The sequence below is a fragment of the Ailuropoda melanoleuca genome, chromosome 7, assembly GCF_002007445.2.
Source record: "Ailuropoda melanoleuca isolate Jingjing chromosome 7, ASM200744v2, whole genome shotgun sequence".
In the NCBI taxonomy this organism is placed as follows: Eukaryota; Metazoa; Chordata; class Mammalia; order Carnivora; family Ursidae; genus Ailuropoda; species Ailuropoda melanoleuca.
The window spans coordinates 47,422,534-47,448,247 of NC_048224.1; the positions used below are offsets into that span (position 1 = coordinate 47,422,534).

General features: G+C 37.2%; 1 protein-coding gene across 1 annotated transcript; it reads right to left on the reverse strand.

Moving 5' to 3' along the window:
• Positions 1-341: 341 nt before the first annotated feature.
• Positions 342-25,097, reverse strand: RAB14 (RAB14, member RAS oncogene family). The gene is made up of 8 exons (XM_034664437.1): positions 24,804-25,097; positions 15,427-15,485; positions 14,260-14,313; positions 12,798-12,975; positions 8,743-8,809; positions 3,993-4,080; positions 3,620-3,650; positions 342-2,623 (listed from the first exon to the last, which is right to left on the reverse strand). The coding sequence occupies exons 2-8, from the start codon at positions 15,476-15,478 to the stop codon at positions 2,446-2,448; spliced, it is 648 nt and encodes a 215-aa protein (XP_034520328.1). The 5' UTR covers positions 15,479-15,485; positions 24,804-25,097; the 3' UTR covers positions 342-2,445.
• Positions 25,098-25,714: the final 617 nt, after the last annotated feature.

The following is a 25,714-nucleotide window of genomic DNA, read 5'->3' on the forward strand; positions in this document are numbered from 1 at the left end:
GACAATTTGCTCTTCTATTTTTGAGCACCCAAGTTTATTACAGGGGATTACACATGCAAACAACAGAATTTGGCCCCAAGTACAGTCAAGGGAGAACACTATCAGGCACCAAGTGTGCTGATCTCACACTGAAAAAGGTCGACTGAAAACACTGCAAGTGTGATCCAAACACAAGGACAAAACTAAGTCAATTACTGAGTGATGTGGCGTTATATGCTATATATGTAGATTTCTCTTTATACAGTAAGGACAGTTCTCCAATAAAAACAACTTCTGCCAAGTAACTGTTTGCCTGAAGAAAATACGAAATCCTACTGTAGTTCAGAAAATAATGCAAACCATTTTAATTTAATCTAGATACAGGTACTTTATTTACAAATATTTAGATTAATAGCATTTTGTTACATCAAATGAAGAGTACAGCAGTCTGAATAAATCCCGTCACAAAAACAATTAAGACCCACTGTAACTAACTTTGGGAATCAGGGTATTGCACCCAAACAAGCCGCAGTCTTTAGTTTGTGATTGCTACCTTATATCCCAATGGGTGGTTGGTTGGTTTTTTGTAAATATATACACACACCAGCAGGTCATGGTCCCTGGGCGAGTCCCTTGTGAAGCAATAGGGTGAGCAAAATGGGTCACTGTAAGTCTTTAACAGAATATACCAATCTGCTCCAGGAATCTTGTTTTTAAAAAAGTTAAACAAAGACAAAAATAAAGATGAGTCCACAAATTAACCAAATCCTATTTTCTGCACATTCCAGTTTTGGCTTTTATTTAACATTGACTATACAATACTCCAGTACTACCACGTGTTTACAACCCAGAAAGCCGTATTTTTTATTTTTACTTTAGTGTCTGTAAAGAGGGATTTAAAATGTGTATTTTAAACACAGCAGTTGAGCTGAATATACTAAAGTTTACTTATCCTACTTCAAATAACCTTAATTCTCCATCTGAACCATAAACTCAATCAGAAATCAATCAAAAGTAGTAAAGAACTTGGTAAAACATTGAGTCTGTTGTCTAAAGAGATTGTTTCCCTTGCAATACAGTATTCTTTCAGTGGCCAAACCACCTAGTGCAAAGTAATAAACTTACTTTGTATCAGCACAAACACTGAAACACCATTAGAAACACTTTCCCTTTTACAAAACAACTTATGCCAACACGACATAAAATAGCCCCTCATACTAAGAACACAAGGGATATCTTAAATTACTTCACTGTAGTGTTAAAAATGCACAATTTAAAATCCCTTAACAGCAGACCTGCGGTTCTGACTGTCCGGTACACAATCTCACCATTCCAAGAAGATAAAGGTATAAAAGCTTAAAATGTGCAATAATAAACCCAGCCTTTTTTCTTTTTCTATACAGTAAGGCAAGAAATGCAGCCTGTAATGCAAAATGTTTACAAAGAGAAAAGCAGGTTAGCACATTGTCGATTGCACAAGAACAGTTAAGAAAATCAGCAGGTAAGCCACAGTGCAAAGATGGAACAGAATCTGCTAGTGTTAATCCTCTCACGCTAGGAGCTCTTTCCAGCATAATGCCCCCAAACACTGCCAGCACCAGAGGGTGGGGCCGGTATTAACTTGTGAACTGCAGTTGTGTCTATTTCCTTGTGTGAAATGGAAGGGAGTAACATGGTCACATATAGGTCATACTGTACAAACTGGTATTTTATACTGTTCCAATGCCAGTAATCAATTTATTTTCTTCATTAAAATAATATACACAGAATGTATTGTTAGTTCGGTTCCTTCAAATTTTATACATATTTACTTTGCTAAAGAGAAAAGGATAAAATGGTGTAAAAAAAAAAGATAAAGCACAAGAGAAAAGGTAAGTGGATATTTTCCCTGTGCAAGGAAGGCTAAGACAGAAGCAAACCTCCACGAGAAAAATGCCACCCACACAACAGGAAATTTATCCAACGAAAACAAAAGCAGTTATAGAACCCATTCTCTATCAGAAGTCATTTCACAGCAATAAACTTATTGATTACAACAGACATACTTGAACAGTTAAAGATGGGAAGAAAGGCTTAAGATATCCTCAAATTAAACCATACAGTAAGACAAAGCCTTGCCAAAAAGAGGGAAGGATAAAAATCATTTAAGTCCAGCATCAGTGCTCAGTTGAAATCATGTACTGGTGACATACCTATCACGAGGACAATCAAGGGCAAAAAAAAAAAGTCTAGATTTACCATGCAGGAGAGATTTATTACTCTACTTGCCTTTTGATAACCTGATTACATCTAGTTGTTTAGCAGTTTAGTATTGTGTTAAACTGTTTTTACAACAGAGTTGTTTTTTCTTTTTTTTTTTTTTTAATTAAACCCAGTAAGATGTACAGAAGACAATGATACAGTAAAAAGTACTGCTTCCAACAGACAGAGGTGAAAGGTCAAATGGGAGCTACGGCAAAGAGGTCACTAGCAGCCACAGCCTTCTCTCTGGGGTTGGGGTTCGCTCGTTAGCCGGCCTCCCTGTGGGGCTGAAGGTTTGTGTTGTACACCGGACTCGGCAGCATTCAGATCCAGGCTTCCATCCTGAATGTTCTGGTAGATTTTCTTGGCAGCCTCAAGGAAAGCATCTTCTACATTCTCTCCCCTAAGAGGCAATTGACAACTTTATTGGAGAATCACAGCTTTCTACAAAAGATAAGACATTATACACTGACTTTCTGCTAACCTTTACTCAACTGCCATGATGTCTTCAACTTAGCCACTGTCATCTAATAAGAGATTACCAAAGACTGAGCTAAGAGAGCAGTATGGGGAAATATTTTCTGTGGAAAGCTTATAAACACGGTACTAACAGCCGTTTCTACAAACCCTATTTGGATAACTGGATGTGTTCTAATCATTAAAATGTTATATATTAATATATAATGAAAGTGATGATAGGCCATTTTTGTAATAAGGTATTCCAAATACAAATGAGATTCCAGGATTTGTATGGTCTGATTAGCCAAGCATCAACATACATTTTTTTTGATCATGTGATGGTGACATATTCGTGCTTGACCATGTTCTCACTTCAGTTCTCTTAGTACTAATAATATGGATGAAACTAAACAAAAAAGGGGCTAGCTTCTCACCACAGCAAGGAATTTTTGGCTTAATAAATGAAGAACTCTGCTGGGAGTCCTGGGGTTCAATAATGGACATGGAATAATGATTAGAAAACGTTAATTATGCTTCTGATTATTCTTAGACATTGTTTCCTTAAAGCCATGCTTTTCAATCAGAAGTATTAAATAAACAGATTACCTAAGCTTGAGTCCAAGATGCCAAACTCAACCTCAGTTGTGAAAGTCAAACACTTTTGAAATGCTAACACAATTTCGTTTATTAACCTGGATTACCAGGGGCATAATCAAGGTACAACCTTTTAGGTGAAGTAACAAAAAACATTACCTCTAAAATGTGAAACAGGAAGCAAAGGGATGCCTGCTTACTGTTCTTCCCACAACAGACACTACACATACACATATTATTATATGTATCCAAATACATTATACATTTTCCACATGTACGGTTCTACTTTGAGAAGTTCGAATGTAACTGAATGTAACTGAAAATGATTAATTTTGGCCATACTTACGTTTTCGCACTTGCTTCAAGGAACAATAAGCCTAAAAATTAAAATTCAGACTATGATTAGGACATTTCAAATTAACTCACAAGGGCATTTTCTTCAATAACATTTGAATAAGAGTTTCCCATCGGCTATCAGTATTCGTACCATAGTATTTTATGAAACAGTACGTTCATTTGAGATGGGGGAGTCTTTATATTTGTCATTAAATACTTGCACTACTGCCAACATGAATGTCAAATAGAAACACATTTTATTTCCTCATTCTTAAGATTTAAGCAGTTGGCATTAAAAGAAAAGTATCAAATAATCTGCAGTATCAAAATCCCACCTTTCCTATGTGTGACCCCAAAAAAGCCATTAAAAGTCTTAAACCCACCATTTTCTTCTGCAAACTGTTTGGCTTCTTCATATGTAACATCTCTTTGTGCTTCCAAATCTGCTTTATTTCCTATGAGAATTATTACCTAATTTGTGACCAAAAGAAAGACATCTTAAAACAAAGCAACCATTTAAAATCAACCATGAAAATTCTGAAATCCCAAAATTTTGACAGAAAAAACATGTGGGCCTAAAAAGGAAACCCAAGTACCAGCAATCATCCAGCAGACAGATATGAGAACCATGAAGTCAGTACTACTGGGACGGAGGTCAGCAATTATCTAGGCCACGGGCTGACAAACTTTCTGTGTAGGACAAAGAGTATATATTTCAGGTCTGTGGAGCCCAAATGGTCTCTTTGCATATACTTCTCTTTTTTTTAAATAGCCTTTTAAAAATGTAAAATCCATTCTTAGCTTGCAAGTCATTCAAAAACAATACAGCCCATGAGGAGCACCTGGTCTAGGCCAAAGGTTATGATTTATCTGAGTAAGATTACTACAGGATCCATGCACAAGCCCCAGGGGATCTGTGAATACACTGAAATTAAGCACAGAATGCTGTAAACAAGAACATTTCGCTGGAAGAGAAGGCTCATGGTTTTTGTCACATTTTTGAGAGTCTCTGGGACCCTCAAAAAGTTAAAGTACTAGTTCAACTCCTTCAGGCTACTGGTAAGGAAATGAGTGCTCAAATAAGGCAACGGGACTTTGCCTTTGTCAAAGGTCATTCAGTGAGTCAGTGGTATAAGGACATTAGAACCGAGGGAGAAAACCCAAACTGTGACCTTCAAATACATCTTACACTACACTAGCCCTAGGCAGGACCAAAAGTTTGTAGCGACTGAAAACAAGTGTCTGTGTTCTATGGGGAACAGTGGTGGTGGGAGGAAGTGGTGCGGGGACACATATGCAAGCAAGTTCAAATCCATGGCAAAATAAAATATCACACACACCTACATCCACTTTGGAATTTTTTATATAAGTGAAGTTCAGGCCAAAGTTAAAGTTCTAAGAAAAAAGTCTGCAGCCTTAGGAAAATAGAAAATAGAGTTTTTTTTATCTTTACGGTGGTTTCTGGGGGGTGGGGGTGTCTATATATAAGCTTATTTGATACCAATTGGTGATTCCCCCCTTCCAAATAGATGTGGTAATCCAGATGCAGATACTTTAGGAATGGATGGTTTCAACCTAAAGTGATTTCCACCATTAACTTTTTCTCATGTGAAACTGCAGCCCCCGACTGTCCTGTTTCTTGAAAATGATGTCCAATGATCTGAAGAACCCTTATAATCTGAATGTAAACCTTAAACAAGAACACTTAAGCAGTATAACAAACATGAACGTTCTTCAGGCAGTGTGGACGAGGGTCCAACGAGGGAAAGACATTTTCACATGAAGTCTTCTAGTCTTTTAACGAATAAGGTAAGAACACTTAAAAAAGGAAATCAGTTGTTTTTTTAAATCAAGGCTGCCCAAGTCACAATGGCCTAATACAAGGCCATCATATGACAGCTACTCAAATGTTCTGTATGTCAACTGTACTTCAATAATAAACTTAAAAAAAATAACACTGAACTGCAACTTTAAATGGGTAAATTATGTTAATGATCTCAATAAAGCGGTTTTTAAAAGATAATTAAAAAAAATTTTAAACATTTGCTGAATGGAAACACTGCCTCCTCTCCCGATTCCTTAACAATTTCCAAGCTGTGCTTCCCATCATCCTGAAAGGAGACATAAGCTGGCATGCTAACCAGAGAGAGGTACAAAATATACCACCAACAAAATGGGAATGTATGTAATTTTTTTAAGGGTCTTTTTTGTTCTGTATTTTTTTAATAATTTTTATTTTGTTATATTAGTCACCATATAGTACATCCCCAGTTTTTGATGCAATGTTCCATGATTATTTGCACACAACACCCAGTGCACCATGCAATATGTGCTCTCCTTAATACCCATCACCAGCCTATCCCAATCCCCCACCCGCTCCCCTCTGAAGCCCTCAGTTTGTCTCCCAGAGTCCACAGTCTCTCATGGTTCATTCCCCATTCTGTTTACCTCCCCTTCATTCTTCCCTTCCTTCTCCTACCGATCTTCCTATTTCTTATGTTCCATAAATGAGTGAAACCATATAATTGTCTTTCTCTGCCTGACTTATTTCACTTAGCATAATCTCCTCCAGTCCCGTCCATGTTGCTGCAAATGTTGTGTAATCGTTCTTTCTGATGGCTGAGTAATATTCCATTGTGTGTGTGTGTGTGTATATATATATATATATATATAGAAATTGAAGGCAATGTTACAGAAAACGTAACATTTGAGCTGGAGCTTAAGAGATTTTATGTAGGGGAGCAAATTTTGCCATCCCAAGATATTCCTCTATGGAATATTTATTTGAAGCTGGTTTATTTTTAAGAAACAGCAAACACAGGTGAGGCTCTGAAAACCCAGAAGTTTCCCTTTAAGAGACATTTACATTTATAAGAAAAATCTCCATTTGTAAGGGTGTTTCCCCCTCTACCAGAAGAGAGGATGGACTCAATCTCCAGAAACTTGTAACAACTCTGTCAATTTATTTCTTAGACAAGCCAGAAGAATCTTGAAGTCAGGTGAAGTTTTTCTTCCCTAACACACTCTTCTGAAGATCTGGTAAAATTTTGAAGAGGCATAAATGAGGCAGGAAAGACATGGCTAATTTGTCATTATGTACCTCTCTAAGCACCTTCTACAGTGAGTTTTGTTTGCTTCTTAATATTTTTCTTGAAATAACTACAGAATCACAGAAGCTTACAAGAGTAGAGCTTCTATATACCCTTCACCAAGCTTCCTTAATAGTAGCATCTTACAGACTCAAAACCAGGGAACTGACATTGGTGCTATGCCCTTACTCAGATTTCACCAGTTGTACGCTGTGTGTGTGTGTGTGTGTGTGTGTGTGTACAGTTCTATGCAATTTTACTGCAGATATAGATTTTTGTCACCACAACCAGGATATAGAACTGTTCCATCACTAGAAAGGACGTGCTCTGTGCTGCCATCTTTATAATCTACGCACACCACTCCTACCCTTCACCCCCACTTGCTAACCCGTCAACAATGCATCTGTTCTCCACAATTTTGTCTGAGAATCTTTTATAAATGGAATCATACAGTATGTAATTTTTTGAGATTAACTTTCTTCACTCAGCGTAATGCCCCTGAGATCCATCTAAACTGCTGTATGTATCAATAGTTCATTTCTTTGTATAGCTGAGGAGTATTTTACAGTATGAATGTACCAGACTGTTTAACCAGTCACCTCCTGATGACCATCTAGGTTGTTTCCAATTTTGGGCTATTGTAAATAAAGTTACTATGAACATTCATCTACAGGTCTGTATGTATATGTATAGTGGGTTTAAGGTGATAATGGATATGAAAATTCCAGGCACAGTCCCTAGCATAAATGGCAAATCATGTTGGGGAACCTGGGTGGCTCAGCCGGTTAAGTGGCTACATCTGGATTTCGTCTCAGGTCATGATCTCAGGGTCACAGGACTGAGCACTGAGTTAGGCTCCGCATTCAGCGGGGAGCCTGCTTGAGGATTCTCTCTCCCTCTCCCCCAACCCCTGCTCATGCTAATAAATAAATCTTAAAAAAAAAAAAAAAAAGGGCAAATCATGTTAACCTTCAGTACAATTTATTGCTGTTCCCTGATAAAACCCAATCTTGCCGCTGATTACGTATTTATTGAATCAGACCTCTGCTATACGGTGGAGTACAAAGCCAAGTGAGACAAGGCCTTGGAAGCTCAGAGTCAGTCACAGCTCAATACCTTTCCTTGCTTTTTCCTGGAATGCCCCCTTTAGCATTTACTAAGATCTTACTCACCCCTACAGTCCCAGCTCAAACATACCTTTCTCTGTAAAGCTGGTTTCTCCAGATGGCACTGCTTATCCTGGGTACTTCCAGCAATGCACATACCAGTTGCTCTATTTCTAACTCATATTTCACTCTGCTTTTCAGCAGAGTTGTTTGTATACACACAGGTATCTCCTTACTAGACCATAATATTTTGTGGGCCAAGGACCACATTTATCTTTGGATACTGCAGAGTCTAGCATGGTAGCCGGCCTTTAAAATCTCAATAAGTATCTTCTCAATCTGGTAAGGAAGCTAATTTTTATTTTCATTTTAAAAAGAAAAATTTTTTAAATTTGCAATTTGAAAATACAGCACAATGGTTACTTTTTAAATTTTTTAAAATTTATGAAAATATAGCTGAGATGTTTTTATAAAAAGAAAAAAAATTTAACTAATTTTTTAAAAACATGAAGAACTCTTTATTTTTAACTGAAATTTTACTGAGATAATTGTAGATACACAAGCAATTGTTAAGAAATAAGAGATCCCTTATACTTTGCCCAGTTTCTTCCAATGGTAACATTTTACGAAACAAATGCAGATCCCTTTTAAAGTGATTGTTTCAGATTTCATGGTTTCCACCTGACATGAGATCACCACCCCATTCATAACTTTCATTTTTTTTTAAACCACAAACATGAACAAAAACCAAGTATAAGATGTAAAATCTGGGGTAATTAGTACTGAAAAAAAAATGTTAACTTCTCTACAATTAATTTAAAAACAAAGACTTTTTCATTCTTAATACTCATATACAAAAATCCTACTAGCAAACGACTCTCCTTTTGGGGTTAGCATAGATCTTAAATTTTCTACGTAACAGATGTTATACAACTTACAGTATTTGGATTGGTGAGATTCCTTGCATCTGTCAACCAGCTGCTTAAGTGATTATATGTACTTCTTCTGCAAAATTAAAGTTTACATTTGTGACTACCACATACAAATTGCCCTTTCAATTTTTTAAAAAAGAAATTTCAAGTAAATATTTATAATATTCCCTTTCATCAGAAACTGACTGTGGAATGTAAACACATACTTTCCAGAAATCTAGCCATTATTACTATTAAGTAAATAAATCAATATCCGACAACTTTCCTAATTACAAATAGAAGTAAACTGTTTACATTTACAGGCACATTCATAAACAGACCAATAAGCAAGCAAGGAACAACACAGAAAATTAACAAACAATTCTGAACTCGGACTTTCTAATCTGAAGTAAAAACTAAGATTATTTTTAAATCATCCAGATTTTCAATCACAAAATGGGAGAAATAATACCAAAATGTCTAGTGAATGGTACATTCAATGGAAAACATGTTTGCATCTGTCTGTTTCAAATTAGAAATCAAGATGGTCACATTACTGTAAACAGATATAAAATTCACCTTTCTTTCAAGAGAAAATTAACTCTCACAACATAAAAACCAGCTTTAAAATGGCAATATATTTGACTGGAAATTCAAGCCCCCATATATCAGAGTGAGTTTATTGTAACTTTGTATTCTTATTTACCAGTAACTAAATCATTTTGGGATTCAGAATGCCCTATTTCTCTACTTTCTCCAAGCAAGAGTTTAGAAACTCATAGGCTCATTTGCACTAGCAAATGAACATGGCAAGCAAATCCAAATAATTTACAATATTAGAGACAGTAGACAGAATATTAATATTTATCAGACTTCACCAAAGGGGTCAAATAAAATTTGGAAGTTAAAAATGTTTGATTTATATACATTCACAGAATATTAATCCATCTTACTCATTTAACAGGTGAGAAAACAGAAGCTCACAAAGATTTAAATGAATTTCAGAGCCAGGCCGTGAGCCCTTTATGCACAGAGTGTCCTCAAAGTGCTTCAAATTTAGCCTTGTGAATATATCCATGAACTCCAGCTGCCAGTACCCATATAAAGTTGGATATTCCAAAGACTTAATCCTTTCTCAGTGGAAACTGAAAAGAGGTTGTAAGATTCTCTTTTTATTGCGCTAAATTATGTTAAACACAAATCATCGCCTAACTGTAAAAAAAAAAAAAAAAGGTCAAATAAATAAAAAACATTTTCCCAGTGTTTTAAAATTTTCTAAGTAAAATCTTCTAATGGTCAAATATTTTTAAAAAGCATGAACCATATCACTTTACTGTTCAGTATTTGTAGTACTGGCATACCTTGCTTTTACACAACAGATTTATCCTACTTTGTTCACAAAACTTAAATAGCACAAATCCAAAAATATTAATACTGATTTTGATAAATTTTTAAAATGTCAAAGCTAGCACCAAGAAACTGCCACCACTTTGGTAAACAGAAAAATCTACACATTCTTAAGTATCAAGATCACATAAACTGTTATTTAGATGTGTCCATAACCTCTGCTAATAATTCCAGTAATTGTTATTAATTTAAAATTCACCATAATTTCAAATCTGTAACTATAGCAGCATCCCAATATTAATTAATTAGTGGTAACAGTGCTAAAAAAAAAAAAAAGTCAAAAATATCCCTAACTTTTCCAAGGATGTTAAATGACATATCAAACAACTCATACAGCCAAACAAACTGCCATGATAAGCTATGCTGTCAATTTAGGAAGTATCCTGTAACAATTACAGTTAATGCCAAAAACAAAGGTGTTATTAAAGCAGAACTTCCAAGTCTGCAAAATGTCAAGGAATAACAGGAAAAAAACCAGTGTCATGGATGCAACATCAATGTCACTTATGAAGTATCAATAAACAACTTGTCTAAAAAGCCTGAAGTCCTTTTTTTCAGTCATAATTTTATTGGGATATAATGAACTTACCATAAAGCTCATCCTTTTAAAGTATACAATGGAGTGGTTTTTAGTGTATATTCCAAAGTTGTGCAGTGATCACCAGTATCTACTTCTAGAACATTTTTATCAACCCCAAAAGAAACTCCTGTCCCCATTAGCACTCAAACTGCACACCGTGGCAATCTACTTTCTGTCTCTCTGAATTGGCCTATTCTGGATATTTCATATAAATGGAATCATACAACATGTGGCCTTTTATGTCTGGCTTCTTTCACTTAGCAAAATGTTTTCAAGATTCATCCACTATATAGCATGGATCAGCTTCTTTCCTTTTAATGGTAATTATATTTCACTGTATGAATACACCCATTTGTTTATCCCTTAGCTAATGGACATTGGGGGTGTTTGCGCCAGAATTACTTTTGATGATTCAAATAGACACAACTTTTATCAAAAGTATTTACTATGCTTAAAAGGTTATGCTTAAGAGCAAACCATATACATGTATCAAATCATCACCAAGACCTTAAACTTACACAATGTTATATGTCGATTATCAGTAAACATGGGGTGGAGGAGAACACAAGCACACTGCACAAAGCAAAACAAACTACAACACTTTAGACTTATACACTCTAAATACACATCACCACATTTAAATTTATTAATAATGGCGTTTTTAATTATGCAAAGCCTTCAGTAATGCATCCCTCATTAGGATGTCCTGCAGAGAAGGCCAGGTCTTTAAATTTCTTCCCACAAAGCTATTTACTTATCATGTTACCAGATGCCCGGATATACAGAAGAGCATTAAGGCTATTTTGCTCTGTGTTGCCATGCGATTACCCAATTCTAGAACTCAATGAACTTCAAGCACTGTAATTATAATCAGCCACTGTCTTACTCTAATTCCACATATCCCAAAGTGTGTTCCTCAACAAAATAACCTTAGGAAACACCAAACTAAACTAAGTTAAAGAATTTCTTTAATGCAGAACTTCTCAAGGTGCTAATATGTTAACATGCACTGTATCGTGACTCTTCAAGACAAACAGGATAAAGCATTTCTCAAAAGGAAATATCCATTGAAAGAAAGTCCATTTGGTCCCACTCACCCATCCCTCCTCCCCCCAAAAAAGTAAGACAAGAGTCACACTGTTTTAAACTGGTACTCTGGGGGCGCCTGGGTGGCACAGCGGTTAAGCGTCTGCCTTCAGCTCAGGGCGTGATCCCTGTCTTATGGGATCGAGCCCCACATCAGGCTCCTCTGCTATGAGCCTGCTTCTTCCTCTCCCACTCCCCCTGCTTGTGTTCCCTCTCTCGCTGGCTGTCTCAGTCTGTCAAATAAATAATAAAATCTTTAAAAAATAAAAAAATAAACTGGTACTCTGCATTAATATGAAAGGTAATCCAGTTCATTTTCTACTCAGCACAGTTTAATGAAGTGGCACAATTTTCCATGTTTTCTGAAGCCAGTTTTGTTACTTTTTATCAAGTGCTTTCAGTTTCCAGAAATAGCCAAGTTGAAATAAATTTAATCTTGCTGCATAAAGTACTGTAAACAATCCATTTTAGAACAAAAAAGAATTTAAGTTAATGAACAATTAAATACCTCAAACACCTTCATATCCAAGCATAAAAACTTTTTACAATCTACCATGTTGGATTAGCAAAACTACTTAATTCCTTCCCTGACCTTGTTTTGAAAAGGTGTCAACTTTAACACCAGGGACTGAACAGACTAACTCCTCAAGACTTGCTTGCTTTCTACTGAAGTGAAAACAACAAAGTTTGGTATAAAATATTATTTCACCTCAAATAAATGAACTGATGCTGCTTTTCAGAATAGTATTCTTCTATTAGCTCCACCAGCATCTCCTAAAGTTTTTCTTCAGTCATATCCACTTTCAGAAAAGGAAATCAACATGTTACATCAAGTCTTACATAACAGTGTAGAGAAATAACCATAAGATCCAAATAAGCTCATTTATAGTCACACGATCACAAACTAAAGAATGTATAAATTAATTTAAAAAAAACCCCAACAAAACACATTGCCTAAAGCAGATTTCTTTTTTCAAGTATGAAGTCTGAAAAAGTATTAGTCTCTTACCTAGTGATATCATACACCATCAGCGCTCCCGCAGCTCCTCTGTAGTAGCTTCGTGTAACAGCCCTAAACCTCTCCTGTCCTGCTGTATCCCAGATCTGCAGTTTGATTTTTTGGCCACTAACTTCAATTATTCTTGTACCAAATTCAACACCGATTGTGTGAGGACAATCAGCCATAACTGTCAGAGAAAAAAGAAATATAATATTCTAACTTCCAAAAAGCTTTGGATTAAGATCAGTGGGGAAAAGATCCACTGGATAATTAAATAATATACTAATGCTTGTAGGCTATAAGTGGACTAAGCTAGCATTGAAAAAAAATTAACAAAAACACAGAAGTCAAAGAAATTTGACTGCACTACAACAGGGGTCAGCATACTTCTGTAAAGGACCAAATAATAAATATGTAGGTTTTGTAGGCCAAAGGTCTGCCACAACTACTTAACTCTGCTGTTGAAGTACAAAACCAGCCAAAGACAGTAAGTAAAACGAACATGGTTGTGTTCCAATAAAACTTTATTTACAAAAACAGGCAGTAACTGGATTTGACCCATAGACTATTGTTTGCTGACCCTTGGACTAACAGAATCTGCTAATTAAAAATATAGATTTTTAGTAAGTTCTTCATAACACCAACATTATGCTACTTAGACTTCTGACAATTATTACATATAACAAAACAATCAATGGTTTTAAGACTCTAGGAGTGGTCAAATTTTTATCCTGAAAAATATTATCAGTATCTCAAAGAAAACCACATTTAATATATACTTACAATTACATATTGGCAAGTTATGTATTTCCAATCCAATAGGACAAGTTTATTAGTCCTTTCCTTATAATTAGACCATTGAAAACCTAAACCCTCTATTCTCTGGTACAAGTACACACAGACTGCTGGAGACTTCATAAAATTTACATTAAGGAAAAAAAAAAGCCACAAAAAATAATTTCAACTATGTGGAAACAATTTCAACTATATTTAGCATATCAGTTATATAAAATAACATGGTCTCCTCCCCACCACCCAAGACAGTTATACTTCAATTAATCAACCAGTCCTGGATACAGAAAGAATTTCATTTAAATATTTCCAATCTATTACAATTTAGTTAAGAAATGATACATGCAGCAAATTTCTAATAATTTCTAAAATGGAGAATCAGAGAAAAGATTATTTTAATTTGACATTATAATACACATTTTTAAAATTTTTCTACAATCAAAAAAACCTAAACAAGTAACTCAAATTATGTATGGTATATAAATTAACGCTCTATACATGCAGGTGTATTTCATTTTATATGCACCTATTTAAAAAAAATTCCCTACCTCAAGACAAAAGTGTAGATATACAGAAAAGTAATATTTAAACGCACAGAGTATACTAAAAATAACACTTTTTAAAAGGTAGAAAAGTGAATATAAATTTATTCATGTTTTACCTTATATATTGAACTTACATTTTTTTTCTGTAAATTGATGAAGTAAGCAAGATTTTCCTACTCCCATGTCCCCTGTTTTTAAAAAAAAAAAAGTTTCAAGTGGCAATTACATTTCTCAATTTTGTACTCATAATTATATGCAAAGATTGCTATATGCCCTACCATATCACATCACAAATTTCTGGGACACATGAAAAGATGAGTTTGAAAAATCCTACCGGTCACTTTTCACTGTGACATACAAACTGACTATTCCCAACCTTCAGCAGTGATAGAATTAAGTTATAAGTTATGTTAGTAAATATCAGCTCGGAAGTGCTTTTTAACAGCGAAACTGTTGTAAGAGGAGCATTTTTTACTTTGAACTGTTTCAAAATTTTGTATTTCTTCCCTTAATCCATGCATAAAAGCAAAAGACTTCTGCGAGTAACAAACAGGGCAGCATATAAAAAGCAAAAATAGTACGTTCCGAAAGTTTTGATTGACTAGATCCCATCTCTTCTTATATTCCTTGTATTTCTTATAGAATTCCCCAAAAGAAAGGCATGTGCATTATATGAAAACCATAACAGATGTCCTCTCTAACTATATTACAGCAATTTAACCCTTGGTGAAGGAAGTATTGAGCCCATCATTACACCAAACTGTTCTAATATGAAGAATTAACTGAAAAGTATGTGTACTTTCAACCAAGCTCTTACAACTATACCCGGGTAAACAATCCTTTTAATTTGAGCAACATCCTGAAACTTAACAGAAAAACACTAATAATATACTTTATGTATATTACACAATTACTCTCAATCAATGTTCTCTTATCAATTTTTGGAATCCAGGGGGCTCCAAGGGTTTTCATATTTTTGGAATGTTATCAGTGCTCCTAGGAAATTAGTACCATTTCCAGGATTAACAAGCTTTCAGGGAGCCCTCAAGAACAATCAGTATTATTTCAAAAGGTACTCACCATTGTACTACAGAAGTATCCAGGGCCACCATGCAAAAAGTACATCATTAACCACGAAAATAAATTAAAGGAGCTTTAATTTTGCAATAAAAAAAAAAGGAACAAAAAAACCCACCAAAAAACACTCACTTCTTCTGGAATGGTATGTTAAGTATTAGCATATAAATATTTTGTATATTAACTTTCTTTGTAGAACAAGAGCATAAGTTAAATAAACTTACCAATAATAATATATTTAAAGATGTAAGAGTAGTTGTATGGTGCAGTTGCCATGGTGGCACTAAAAACAAAGAAAACTGTGTTACTTCAAAAGGATATACACAAGTTATCCAGTTGATCACTGCTAGCCTTTAAAGATATATAAAATACAGCATACTGATTATAAACAAAATGTTGGTTACAGTAAGCCAAGAGTAAAATTCCATTTTCCAAACTGATCAAATGCACAAATCCTCTTGGATGAACATTAACATTCTCATGTGTTATCCACAGAAATATCGACCATTATATGAGAACAATTCCATTATTTCACTTTAGGGAATATCCAGTAAGAAGAGCTACTGTGGAAAATTTCAAACAAGGAAATCTTTATAAATTTGAGTTAAACATTGTTATAAACTGTCTTCCAATTTTGAAGTCCCCAGCCATGTCAACTATCAAGTGAATTACTGATGGCCAACTTGTTCAGAACTCTTTGGTTTTACAACAGAATGTTATAAAAAGTAACCACTAACTTATAAAAGTTATAAAAAGTAACTTTTTTTACTCTACTTGAAATCATGGCTAGCATAGCATCCAAAAAAAGACCAATCTAACTGTTTCCAAACCAAATTACTGCCAGAATTAGATAAAACCACATGAAACTGTTGTTCTGATACTTTTTAAAAAGTTGATTATTTGCAATTTCATATGGTTCAAACTAATACAGGATTTGAAGATTAACAACGTCTCAAATCCCTACTATACGGTCACCTGGGTGGCTCAGTCGTCAGGTGTCTGCCTTTGGCTCACTTCATGATCCCAGGGTCCTACCGCATCCGCATCCGACTCCCTGCTCAGCGGGAAGCCTGCTTCTCCCTCTCCCACTCCCCCTGCTGGTGTTCCCTCTCATTGTGTCTGTCTCTGTCCAATAAATAAATAAAATCTTAAAAAAAAAAAAAAGCCTACTACATACTACTCTAAAAGCTGAAATAATGGCATAAAATACTACTTATGGTTGTAAAATCTGCAAGTTTATATATTAGAAGATATTTAGAAAGATCACAGCCTATTCTTTGCACTCAGGTATACTTCACCTAAATAACTCTAACTTCTTTCCACTTTAAATAACTTTAAAAAAAAAACCCTCTCCAATTTATTCAAATGAATGCCTTGAATGTGTCAGACACTGTGCTAGGTGCTAGAGAAACAAGAGGTAAATTCTAATAATGGTAAAAACTTCCAGCAACATTTAATCTCAAACCAGTTTTCAGCTTAAGGAAAGATAAAAATCACGCACATGCACTCAGACGCACACAAAGATTTGACCCCATTTTTTAAAATTTGGTTTCCAATTTTTAAAATAGGATTTTTACTGTTATGGCCAACTGTCATATTATACAAGCCAGATGTGATATGATTGCAGAAATTCGTTTACTAAAACTAACAAAATTACTATATAATAAAATTCAACCTGTAGAAAAACTATGTGTTTAAAATAAGTGAATTATTGTTATCAGGGAAGAGAAGGTTAATTACAATCTCTTCTCACTTGGCTGTAAGGATTACACTTAACCAAAGTGGATGCCCTGCTACCATTCCAGCTTGATGTGCTGTAGCACTTTCATACTCAGTCTTCAACATCACTGAAAACTCCCTTAACCAGTTCGTTCAGGAAGGGAGTTTTTCTAGTTAACTGATTCTGAACATCATAATAATTTGTTTTCTTTTCCAGATACTGGGGACTCAAAACTTTTAAGAATGAACTTGGTCCTGAGGCTAAAACTGGTGTGGATTATCCACCACATCTCTGAACCAGATCTCAAACACAAGGAAAAGAATAATCTTTCACAATAAAAATATTTAAAAGTTATTAAATTCTTCACCTGCATTCTTCCCAGAACCTGTAATTAATTTTTAACTCCTTTTTTAAACTCCTCTTTTACCATTCAAACTTGGGGAAAAGTAATCAGTCACCTTGAAATTACTGTTTCTTTCACGTTCTTCCTCTTCTGACTTTCCCATTCCTTTCTCCTTACTCAAAGTTGTAGCTGTGTACACTTTGCTTCCTTCCATTTTATTATGTTAAAACCAAGGCCTCAGGGCGCCTGGGTGGCTCAGTCAGTTAAGCGTCTGCTTGGGCTCAGGTCCTGATCCTGGGGTCTTAGGATGGAGCCCCACATCAGGCTCCCTGCTCAGCTTCTCCCTCTCCCTTTGCATTTCCCCCCTACTCATGCTCCCTTTAATCTTGCTCTCTCAAATAAAGTCTTTAAAAAATAATAATAAAATGAAACCAAGACCTCTACAAATCCTAATTTCTCCTTGAAATGCTCTAAAGGCTGATCATGAAATTAAAAATTAAAAGCCAATTCCAGTTGCATTAATTTGTGTACTTGCTAATTATCACACAGCATTCATTAAATATCTATATGATGACTAATTTTAAAAGTTTTTTTAAATTACCAAGCATTAATTAGCATAAACTATTCCCAAATAAAAGAGAATGATCACTTTTTCAGAATAAATACCAGTGCCTTATCTTCACCTCACCACACAACTTACTGGTTCAAGTTTCTTAAAAATGAACCCTAAAAGCAAAGTTAAAAAGGAAAGCTACTAGGGCGCCTGGGTGGCTCAGTCAGTTAAGCAGCTGCTTTTGGCTTGGGTCATGATCTCACGGTCCTGGGATGGAGTCCTGCACTGGGCTCCCTGCTGAGCAGGGAATCTGCTTTTCCCTCGCCCCTACCCCCTGCTCGTGCTCTCTCTCTCTCAAATAAATAAATAAAATCTTTAAATGAAAAAAAAAAAAAAGGAAAGTTACTCAAACTTAATTTCAGTAGACAATGAAAGCAGAAAGTATCTAGCACTGTAGCCACTAACAAAACTAACCCTCTCTCATTATATAAGAACTTAGATACTAGCTAGGTTTAAATATACTCCCAGAGTTTACTGGTAACATTCATTCAAAATTATGTATTTGCAGTAAAATTATATTCAAGTGGCCCCTTTTAAATATTAGCCATGCTTAATATTGTTCTAAAAAAGGATTTCTCAACATCATTTCTTGAACATGAATGAAACATACCACTGTTAAAGGTGAGGAATGTACTTTTTAACTACCTTTGGGAGGGGGAAAAAAGTTTTTCCCCTTTTAAGGATGCTTTTGCTTTACTCAAAAGTCAAAAAAGGGGGAACGGGGGCAAAAACTGTTGGTCTAGTTCAAACACTCTGAAAACATGAGTCCATTTCTAACACTACCATCTCCACTAATTAAAAAGCCTTGATAATATTCTGTAACTTGTGCACAACTACTGGTGTGATTAAAATGTGTTCTCCATGTGTTACAAAAGCATGAGAATAAGGTTCATAAACAGATAAGACCTCCTTCAATGCCTCTGATTTCCTTAAGAGTACTACTTTCAGACAATAGGCATCATTAAATACAAATGAGCAACCTGTAAACTAATAACAAACAACTGTTACAGTTACCATTTATTGGGCATTTAATATACTCCAGGCGATGTGCTAAACATTCTACATGCTATCTCAATTCATTCTTACTACTACAGCCTTATAAAACAGCAACTATAATCCTCATTTTACAGGTGAAGACTCACAGGTATGTAACATGCCCAAGTCACACAGCTAAGTGGTCAAGTCTATACTGAACCTAATACTGTTTTAACTGCAGAGAATCCCCTCTTACCCACCACACCATCCAGCCTCCTCCATAGTGATGAGATGCACCATGAAACCCTTTAGTGGGGACACAAATCTTTTTCAGTTCACTCAACTTGGTTCTAATTTAATACTCAAGGTAGTATTAAAAAATTATATTCAGAGGATGTATTGTAATCAGGATTTACAGATACGGATAAATGATAACACTAATTCAAATTATATCTACTTACAAAAACGTTTTTGAAGGTAACATTTGTTGACAGTAAACCGTGTGATGATCAGCACTACTTTTCCCTACATACAATTCATTGTATGTCACAACTCTGCAGAGCCATTATCATTGCGTCCATGTAAAAGCTGAAGAAATAGGGGCGCCTGGGTGGTTCAGTCAGTTGAGTGCCTGCCTTTGGCTCAGGTCATGATCCCAGGGTCCTGGGATTGAGCCCTACATCAGGCTCCCTGCTTAGTGGGGAGCCTGCTTCTCCCTCTCCCTCTGCTTGTGCTCTCTTTCTCTTGTGCTCTCTCAAATAAATAAGTAAATAAATAAATAAAATATTTTAAAAAGCCCAAAAAAACTGAAGAAATTGAGGTTTGGAGAAATTTACTAATTTGGCCTGTGTTACTAAATAGTAAATGGTAGAGCTGGAACTTGAACCCAAACCTGATTCCAAAAAACATGATTTTCTTTACCTAAGGTAGCTTATTAAAGGTATATATATGTAGAGTGATACACACACACACACACACACACACACGGACTAATAAAATAAAACCAAAATATCAAAATCAAAGAAAAATGGAGAATAATTACACTAAATATTTAGGGTCATTGAGTTTTACTATCAGTGCATGTAAAATGTAGCTCTAAACATCCTGGCTGTCAAGAGAAATGATTAGTAAATACACACTGAACATTGATGATTGTTGCTTGGCCCCTTTAAATATTAACTATGCCTAATATCACTTTAACAAAGGATTTTTTGAGATTAACTCTTGAGCACAAGAAACACATCATCATTAAGGTAAGGAATATATTTAAAAATGGGGTGTGCTACTACATAAACTCTGCAGTGTGTTTTTCACTTAACAAAATGATGGACCTATTTCCAGGCCCATACACAGAGCTCTACATGGTTACTACATGCACATTAAACACTAATCATTGTTGCCCCAAAAATAAAATCGCATGGTCTCCATATAGTTAATCAGACACTTCTCCAAATTAAATTATACAGATATATAAATGACTGCATTTGAAATGTGCAGATAGAGGTTAAGGAACTTTCATACACTCTGCTTATGGGAGTCTGAATAGCCACATTTTTGGGAAGTAAACAATGTATTTTAAAATCTTTTTTTTTTTTAAGATTTTATTTATTTATTTGACAGCACAAGCAGGGGGAACAGCAGGCAGAGGGAGAGGGAGAAGCAGGCTCCCCACTGAGTAAGGAGCCTGATGCGGGGGCTCGATCCCAGGACCCTGGGATCATGACCTAAGCCAAAGGCAGGCACTCAACTGACTGAACCACCCAGGCGCCCCTATATTTTAAAATCTTAAAGACAATCCAAATCACCCTTTGACCGAGAAGTAGCCCACAGATACAAAATCTTTAATCCATAATGTCATAGGTCCAAGTGCATCTAATATAGCATTTTTGCAGCAAAAAAAACCCCACAAAAAACAAAAAACCAAAACTGGAGAACAATCACTCTACACTCTTATCAACAGGGAAATGACCGAATAAAGTATATCTGTATTATGAAATAATCTGCATCTAGTTTAAAACCATTCAGATATAGATGTATTAACCTGAAAATATATCCATGCAATAGCTCCTCCCATTTTTAAATATACATACACACACACACACACACTCTCTCTCTCTCTCTCTCTCAATCCTGTATACAGATAATGTGGAAGGAAACACACCAAACTGTGAAATATGAATACATGGACTGAGAGCAGAAAAAGGACAGGAAGAAATTATTAACTTTCTTTTTATAACCCTGCACTAACAGTACAAGCATATACTATATTTACTGCTAATTTTCTGAAGTATTCAAAGCAGAGAAAATAAAGAACTCTGAAATATTTTTAAAGCATGTTTACATATAATTCTAATACAAAACAAATTTAGGAAAAACAAAAACAAGCAGCACCTGGATGGCTCAGTCGGTTAAGAAGTCGACTCCGGATTTCAGCTCAGGTCATGATCTCAGGGTCCTGAGATTGAGCCCCGCATGGGGCTCCTCGCTCAACACGGAATCTGCTTGAGGATTCTCTCTCCCTCTCCCTCTGGCCCTCCCCCAGCTCGCATGTGTGCACCGACTCTCTCTACAATAAATAAATCTTTAAAAAAAAAAAAAAAAAAAAAAAAAACCCCCAAAAAACTCCCATTCATAATACTTCTAACATTACTTCCACATTTACAATAATATAGGGGACATCATATGAAGTCAATCATATGATCAGCCTCAAAAAAACAAAAAACTCCACTAATTGACACTATTTTCTCCTTTTTTTCCCTTTTTTTAGAGCTTGGCTTTTTACTGTGTTAACTTATGCACTATGTCTGACTAATCCTTTCACAACTGTTTTACAGCTATTTTATTCTACTCCTTAGGACATATGACATTACCATGTAATTTTTACATAACTTATTCAAGACAACGCAAGATAAGACAACCCACAAAATATTTCAGGTGATTTAAAATCTAATCTTGTTAAAATCAGTAAGCTTGGTTTTTGTTTTTGTTACATGCAAGACATTTTGTTATAAACACCAAAATCAAGATAGACTGCTTTTGTGATTCCAATACAAAAATATTTGTTGAGCATTTACTAAGCACAAAGCCTTAGGCTAGGCTTTGACAATACAGTAATGATCAAAAAAACCACATTGTTCCTGATTTTATGAAACTTAAGAACAAAAACAGTTTGATATGCTTACAAGCTCTCTAATGTGGATTGCTACTTGATTTCTCAAGTGGACATAAAACTTGGGTAGTTATTCTAATAATATAATCGAGTCAAAATGAGTGGTCAATTTCCTTTCCTCAGCAGTAATGAAACCTTTGAAAATAACCCACCCATTTCTGACACCACCTTTAAAAAATTCACTTTTGACAAGACATTTAATGTCACACTTCTACATAAATTAATATAAGAAAAAGAACTGGATTCCTTACTGTGTCAAGAAAAACACAAAATTTCCCAATTATGATGGTATGCTATGAAAAAGTAGTACTCAAATACTTCACCTCTGTTCATACAATGAAAGTACTTAAAGGAAAAAAAACAAAACACCAAAACCCTGTACTTACTCCTAGAATTAAAAGGATTAGTAATAGCAAAAATTTTACTAATGAAATACCATGTCTGAAATTTGCTTTAAAATAATTTGGTGGAGAGCGTATAGGTGTATATATATAGATGAACAGGCCAATCATTATTGACACTGGCTGATGAGTATGTGAAGGCTCATTATACCATTCTATTTCGTATATGTTTAAAATTATCTAGAACATAAAATTTTTTTAAAGTACAGTATCTTTGATACCTCCTTTGTGCACTGCTATCTCCAACCACGCCTGGCATTTTTAACCACACAAAAATGTTTTAAGCTTTAGAAGAAAAAGAAAGGAAGAAAGAAGAAAAAGGGAAAGAAAGGCAGGCAAACAAGTATCTCTCAGTAGTCCTATTTTAACATATTTGCCTTAACCAAAAGTTTACTCTAATAGTACAAAATCTTACTAAGATTATGTGAAGATATTTAATACTGATAAAGATTAGTTTTAAGAACACTCCAAATTCTGCTGCACAGTATGCCACAATAAAGTTTAACATGAAATATAAAAAGCAGAAACTTTTTAAAATGTAGCTTTAATTTCAAATAATTTTTTAGGTTATTAGAATCTAAAGGAGTCTTACATCTTTACAATAACCGACATTTATTGAGTGCCTGATATATGCCAGCTACTTTATAACAGTCTCTAATCGTAAAAACTCATTTTACAGGTAAGGAAACCAACTCAGAGAGTTGATACATCCGCAGTCATACACTACAAAGGGAAAAAGATTAAGGCCCAGGTCTAACTATACAACTCTCTGAAGCCATGCTCCTCTCTTCATTCAACAAATATTTAACATCCACTACATGCCTGGCACTGTTACAGACTATGGGGCACTTAACTATATGCCAAGTACCGTGCTAACGGTTTTTTAATCCCATTTAATCCTCAAAACAACTCTAAATTGTAGGTACAATTATTCCTTAGGACGCTGACTCTGAGAGGCTAAGTAACTTGCTTAAGGTCACTCAACTAGAAAGTGGCAGTAATGGAGTAGGAACCCTCCAAAACTCTTAACCACTACATGCCTCAAGGTATGAACAAATAAAAGGACCCAAGCAAAACTCTGATGAAAAATTAAGGAAAGTGCTGGGGGAAGAGAGAGTGGGAGCTGGATTACTGCAAGGTCAAGTCCGTCTTCAATAACCACATATAAATAAAAGCCATTTGTGACAGTAAACTTTGCAAGGGTTCAAGTGGGCTCTGACACTTGTGCGGAACCACCAGAAAAGCATTTGCCTTCTGAGAATCCCAGGTTCTCCTTCCTATATAAAACGAAAATCTTGCCATCTCTCCTCTGGGGTTGTGAGCATGAGGACTGGCAGTGGAGCAGCTGACACTACAGACTTTCAGTTATAAGGGAGTCGTTAGTTGTCATCCAATGCAAACATAGGAAAAGAGGAATTAAGCTCTAGGTACATTTTAAGTGGTCACGCCTGTAACACGAGCCTAACTTGAGTGTAGTAGAGAAACACCAGGCAAGTGTGGGGAGAGGCCAGTGTCCGTACCATCATTAACCAGTCACATCACAACTTCAAGCCTCAGTTTCCTCACTTGTAAAATGGAGATAACTTTACTTATCACCAAGGGCTACGCCAAGCAAGAAAAACCGGTGTGAGAACAGCTAAATCTGCGCTTGGCTCACACGAAGGTGCAAACCATCAAAATAAACGCTTGTTTTGCCTTCTTTCCTTAAATTCTAGAAATGCCAAAAAACTTTTTGTCTTCTTCACCGCTTCTACATGCTATCTAAGCTCGACGCCTTATAGAATGTCACAGGCCTTGGAGGGCCTCACCCAAACCAGAACCTCGCCAGCACAGACCCTTTCCCCAACCCAAGTCCACAGTCTACCCACATCGACAAGGACACCGGAGCTCCTCCAAGATGCCGGCGAGGCTGCGAGGTGCTGCCTTTTGTACTCCGGGCAGACGCGGCCTACGGGACGGGGTGTGCCACGTCTGGGCTCGTGGACTGCGAGGCGGCACGGCGCGCCTCGCGTGGATAAATACCGCGGGGGTGGTCTGCAGCCGCCAGAAGGGCAGCGAGGAGAGGGGCCTGCGGGAGGTGCGTGTAAGCCCAGCCCCGCCGAGGAGGTGGGGAAGGAGAGGCCGAACACACCCTTCTCCGCACGCCCCGCAGCTCTCCGCTGGGCAGACGCAGCGCGGGGACACCCCCGCCCCCGCACGGGAGTCCCGTCGGGCCGGGCGCCCCGGCGCCCACCGCCGAGCCGGGACTCGCCGGCCTGGCAGGGCCTGCCCTGCGGCGCCACCCGCCCGCCGCCCTGCTCGCCGTCGTCCACACTCCGGCCCCCGGAAAGCCGGGCGAGGCGGCCTCGGTGGGACGGACACTGCGGAGGGCCTGGCTTACCTGGGGGGTTGCTGGTGGCTGGGCAGCTTTCCGGGCGGGAGGGGGCCGTCAGGACGAGGAAGAGGAGTGCGGGCGCAGCGGGAGAAAGGCGGGGGCAGTCGGCCGAGGCCCCGGCAGGTAGCGGGCTGGCCGAGAAGGTGCAGACGCGCTGGCGGTAGTAGCGGTGGCAGCGGCGACTGCTCCTGCGGCTCCCTCAGGATCTTCCTCGGGCAGGTCCAAGATGGCGGCGCTCCCTGCACAGGGTTTCCTGTCACCCTCGCAATGGGCCGGACCACAAAAGAAGCGGGGGGAGGAGAATGCGCGCGCAGCTGGCGGAGCCCGGAAGAGGGTGGCCGGGCCCCGGCCTGCTAGCCACGCCCCTTCCTCAGCCCTTCCCTCTGGACTCGTCGCGGCGCCGCCGCCGAGGTCCGCCTCACTGGCCGTGGCGCCTGAAGGGGCGGAGGAGAGCGCCTAAGCGCAAGCGCAGTCGTGTGCTCTTGCCTCCCGGGGAGGTTACTGCGCAGGTTCGCCTGCAACCTGTTGAGGTCTGGCTGGGTCTCCAAGGGCTGGGGTTGTCACTTTGTGGACTTTTTACTATTTTTAATGCCAGCGACTACTACTTACTGGACGGTTGTGGTACACTGGCCACAATGCTAAGCACACGTCTACTGCGTTCACTCAGCATGTTTTGAGCGATTCGTACGTAGCAGTGAACAAGGCGCGCTAGGTTCATGTCCAACAACCTCAGGAGGTACTTATCCCCATTTTATCGATGTCGAAATTGAGGCTTATGTTGATCAAGTCACTGGTCCAAGATCATGCAGCTAGTTTCAGTGTGTCACCTCTGTCCTTTATAACCTCTCTGAGGATTCCCTTGATGGGAGGAGAAAAATTGTGACCACATTTTTCACAATTTAACCACCTCCCTTCAC

Bases quoted from the DNA above. Each gene is read 5' to 3' on its own strand.
- RAB14 (XM_034664437.1), bottom strand. From the start codon at position 15,478: ATGGCAACTGCACCATACAACTACTCTTACATCTTTAAATATATTATT. The intron at 14,314-15,426 runs GTAAGTTTATTT...TTTTAAAAACAG, and splicing joins CTTTAAATATATTATTATTG to GGGACATGGGAGTAGGAAAA. The intron at 4,081-8,742 runs GTAAGTTGTATA...GTCACAAATTAG, and splicing joins ATCTCACCAATCCAAATACT to GTAATAATTCTCATAGGAAA.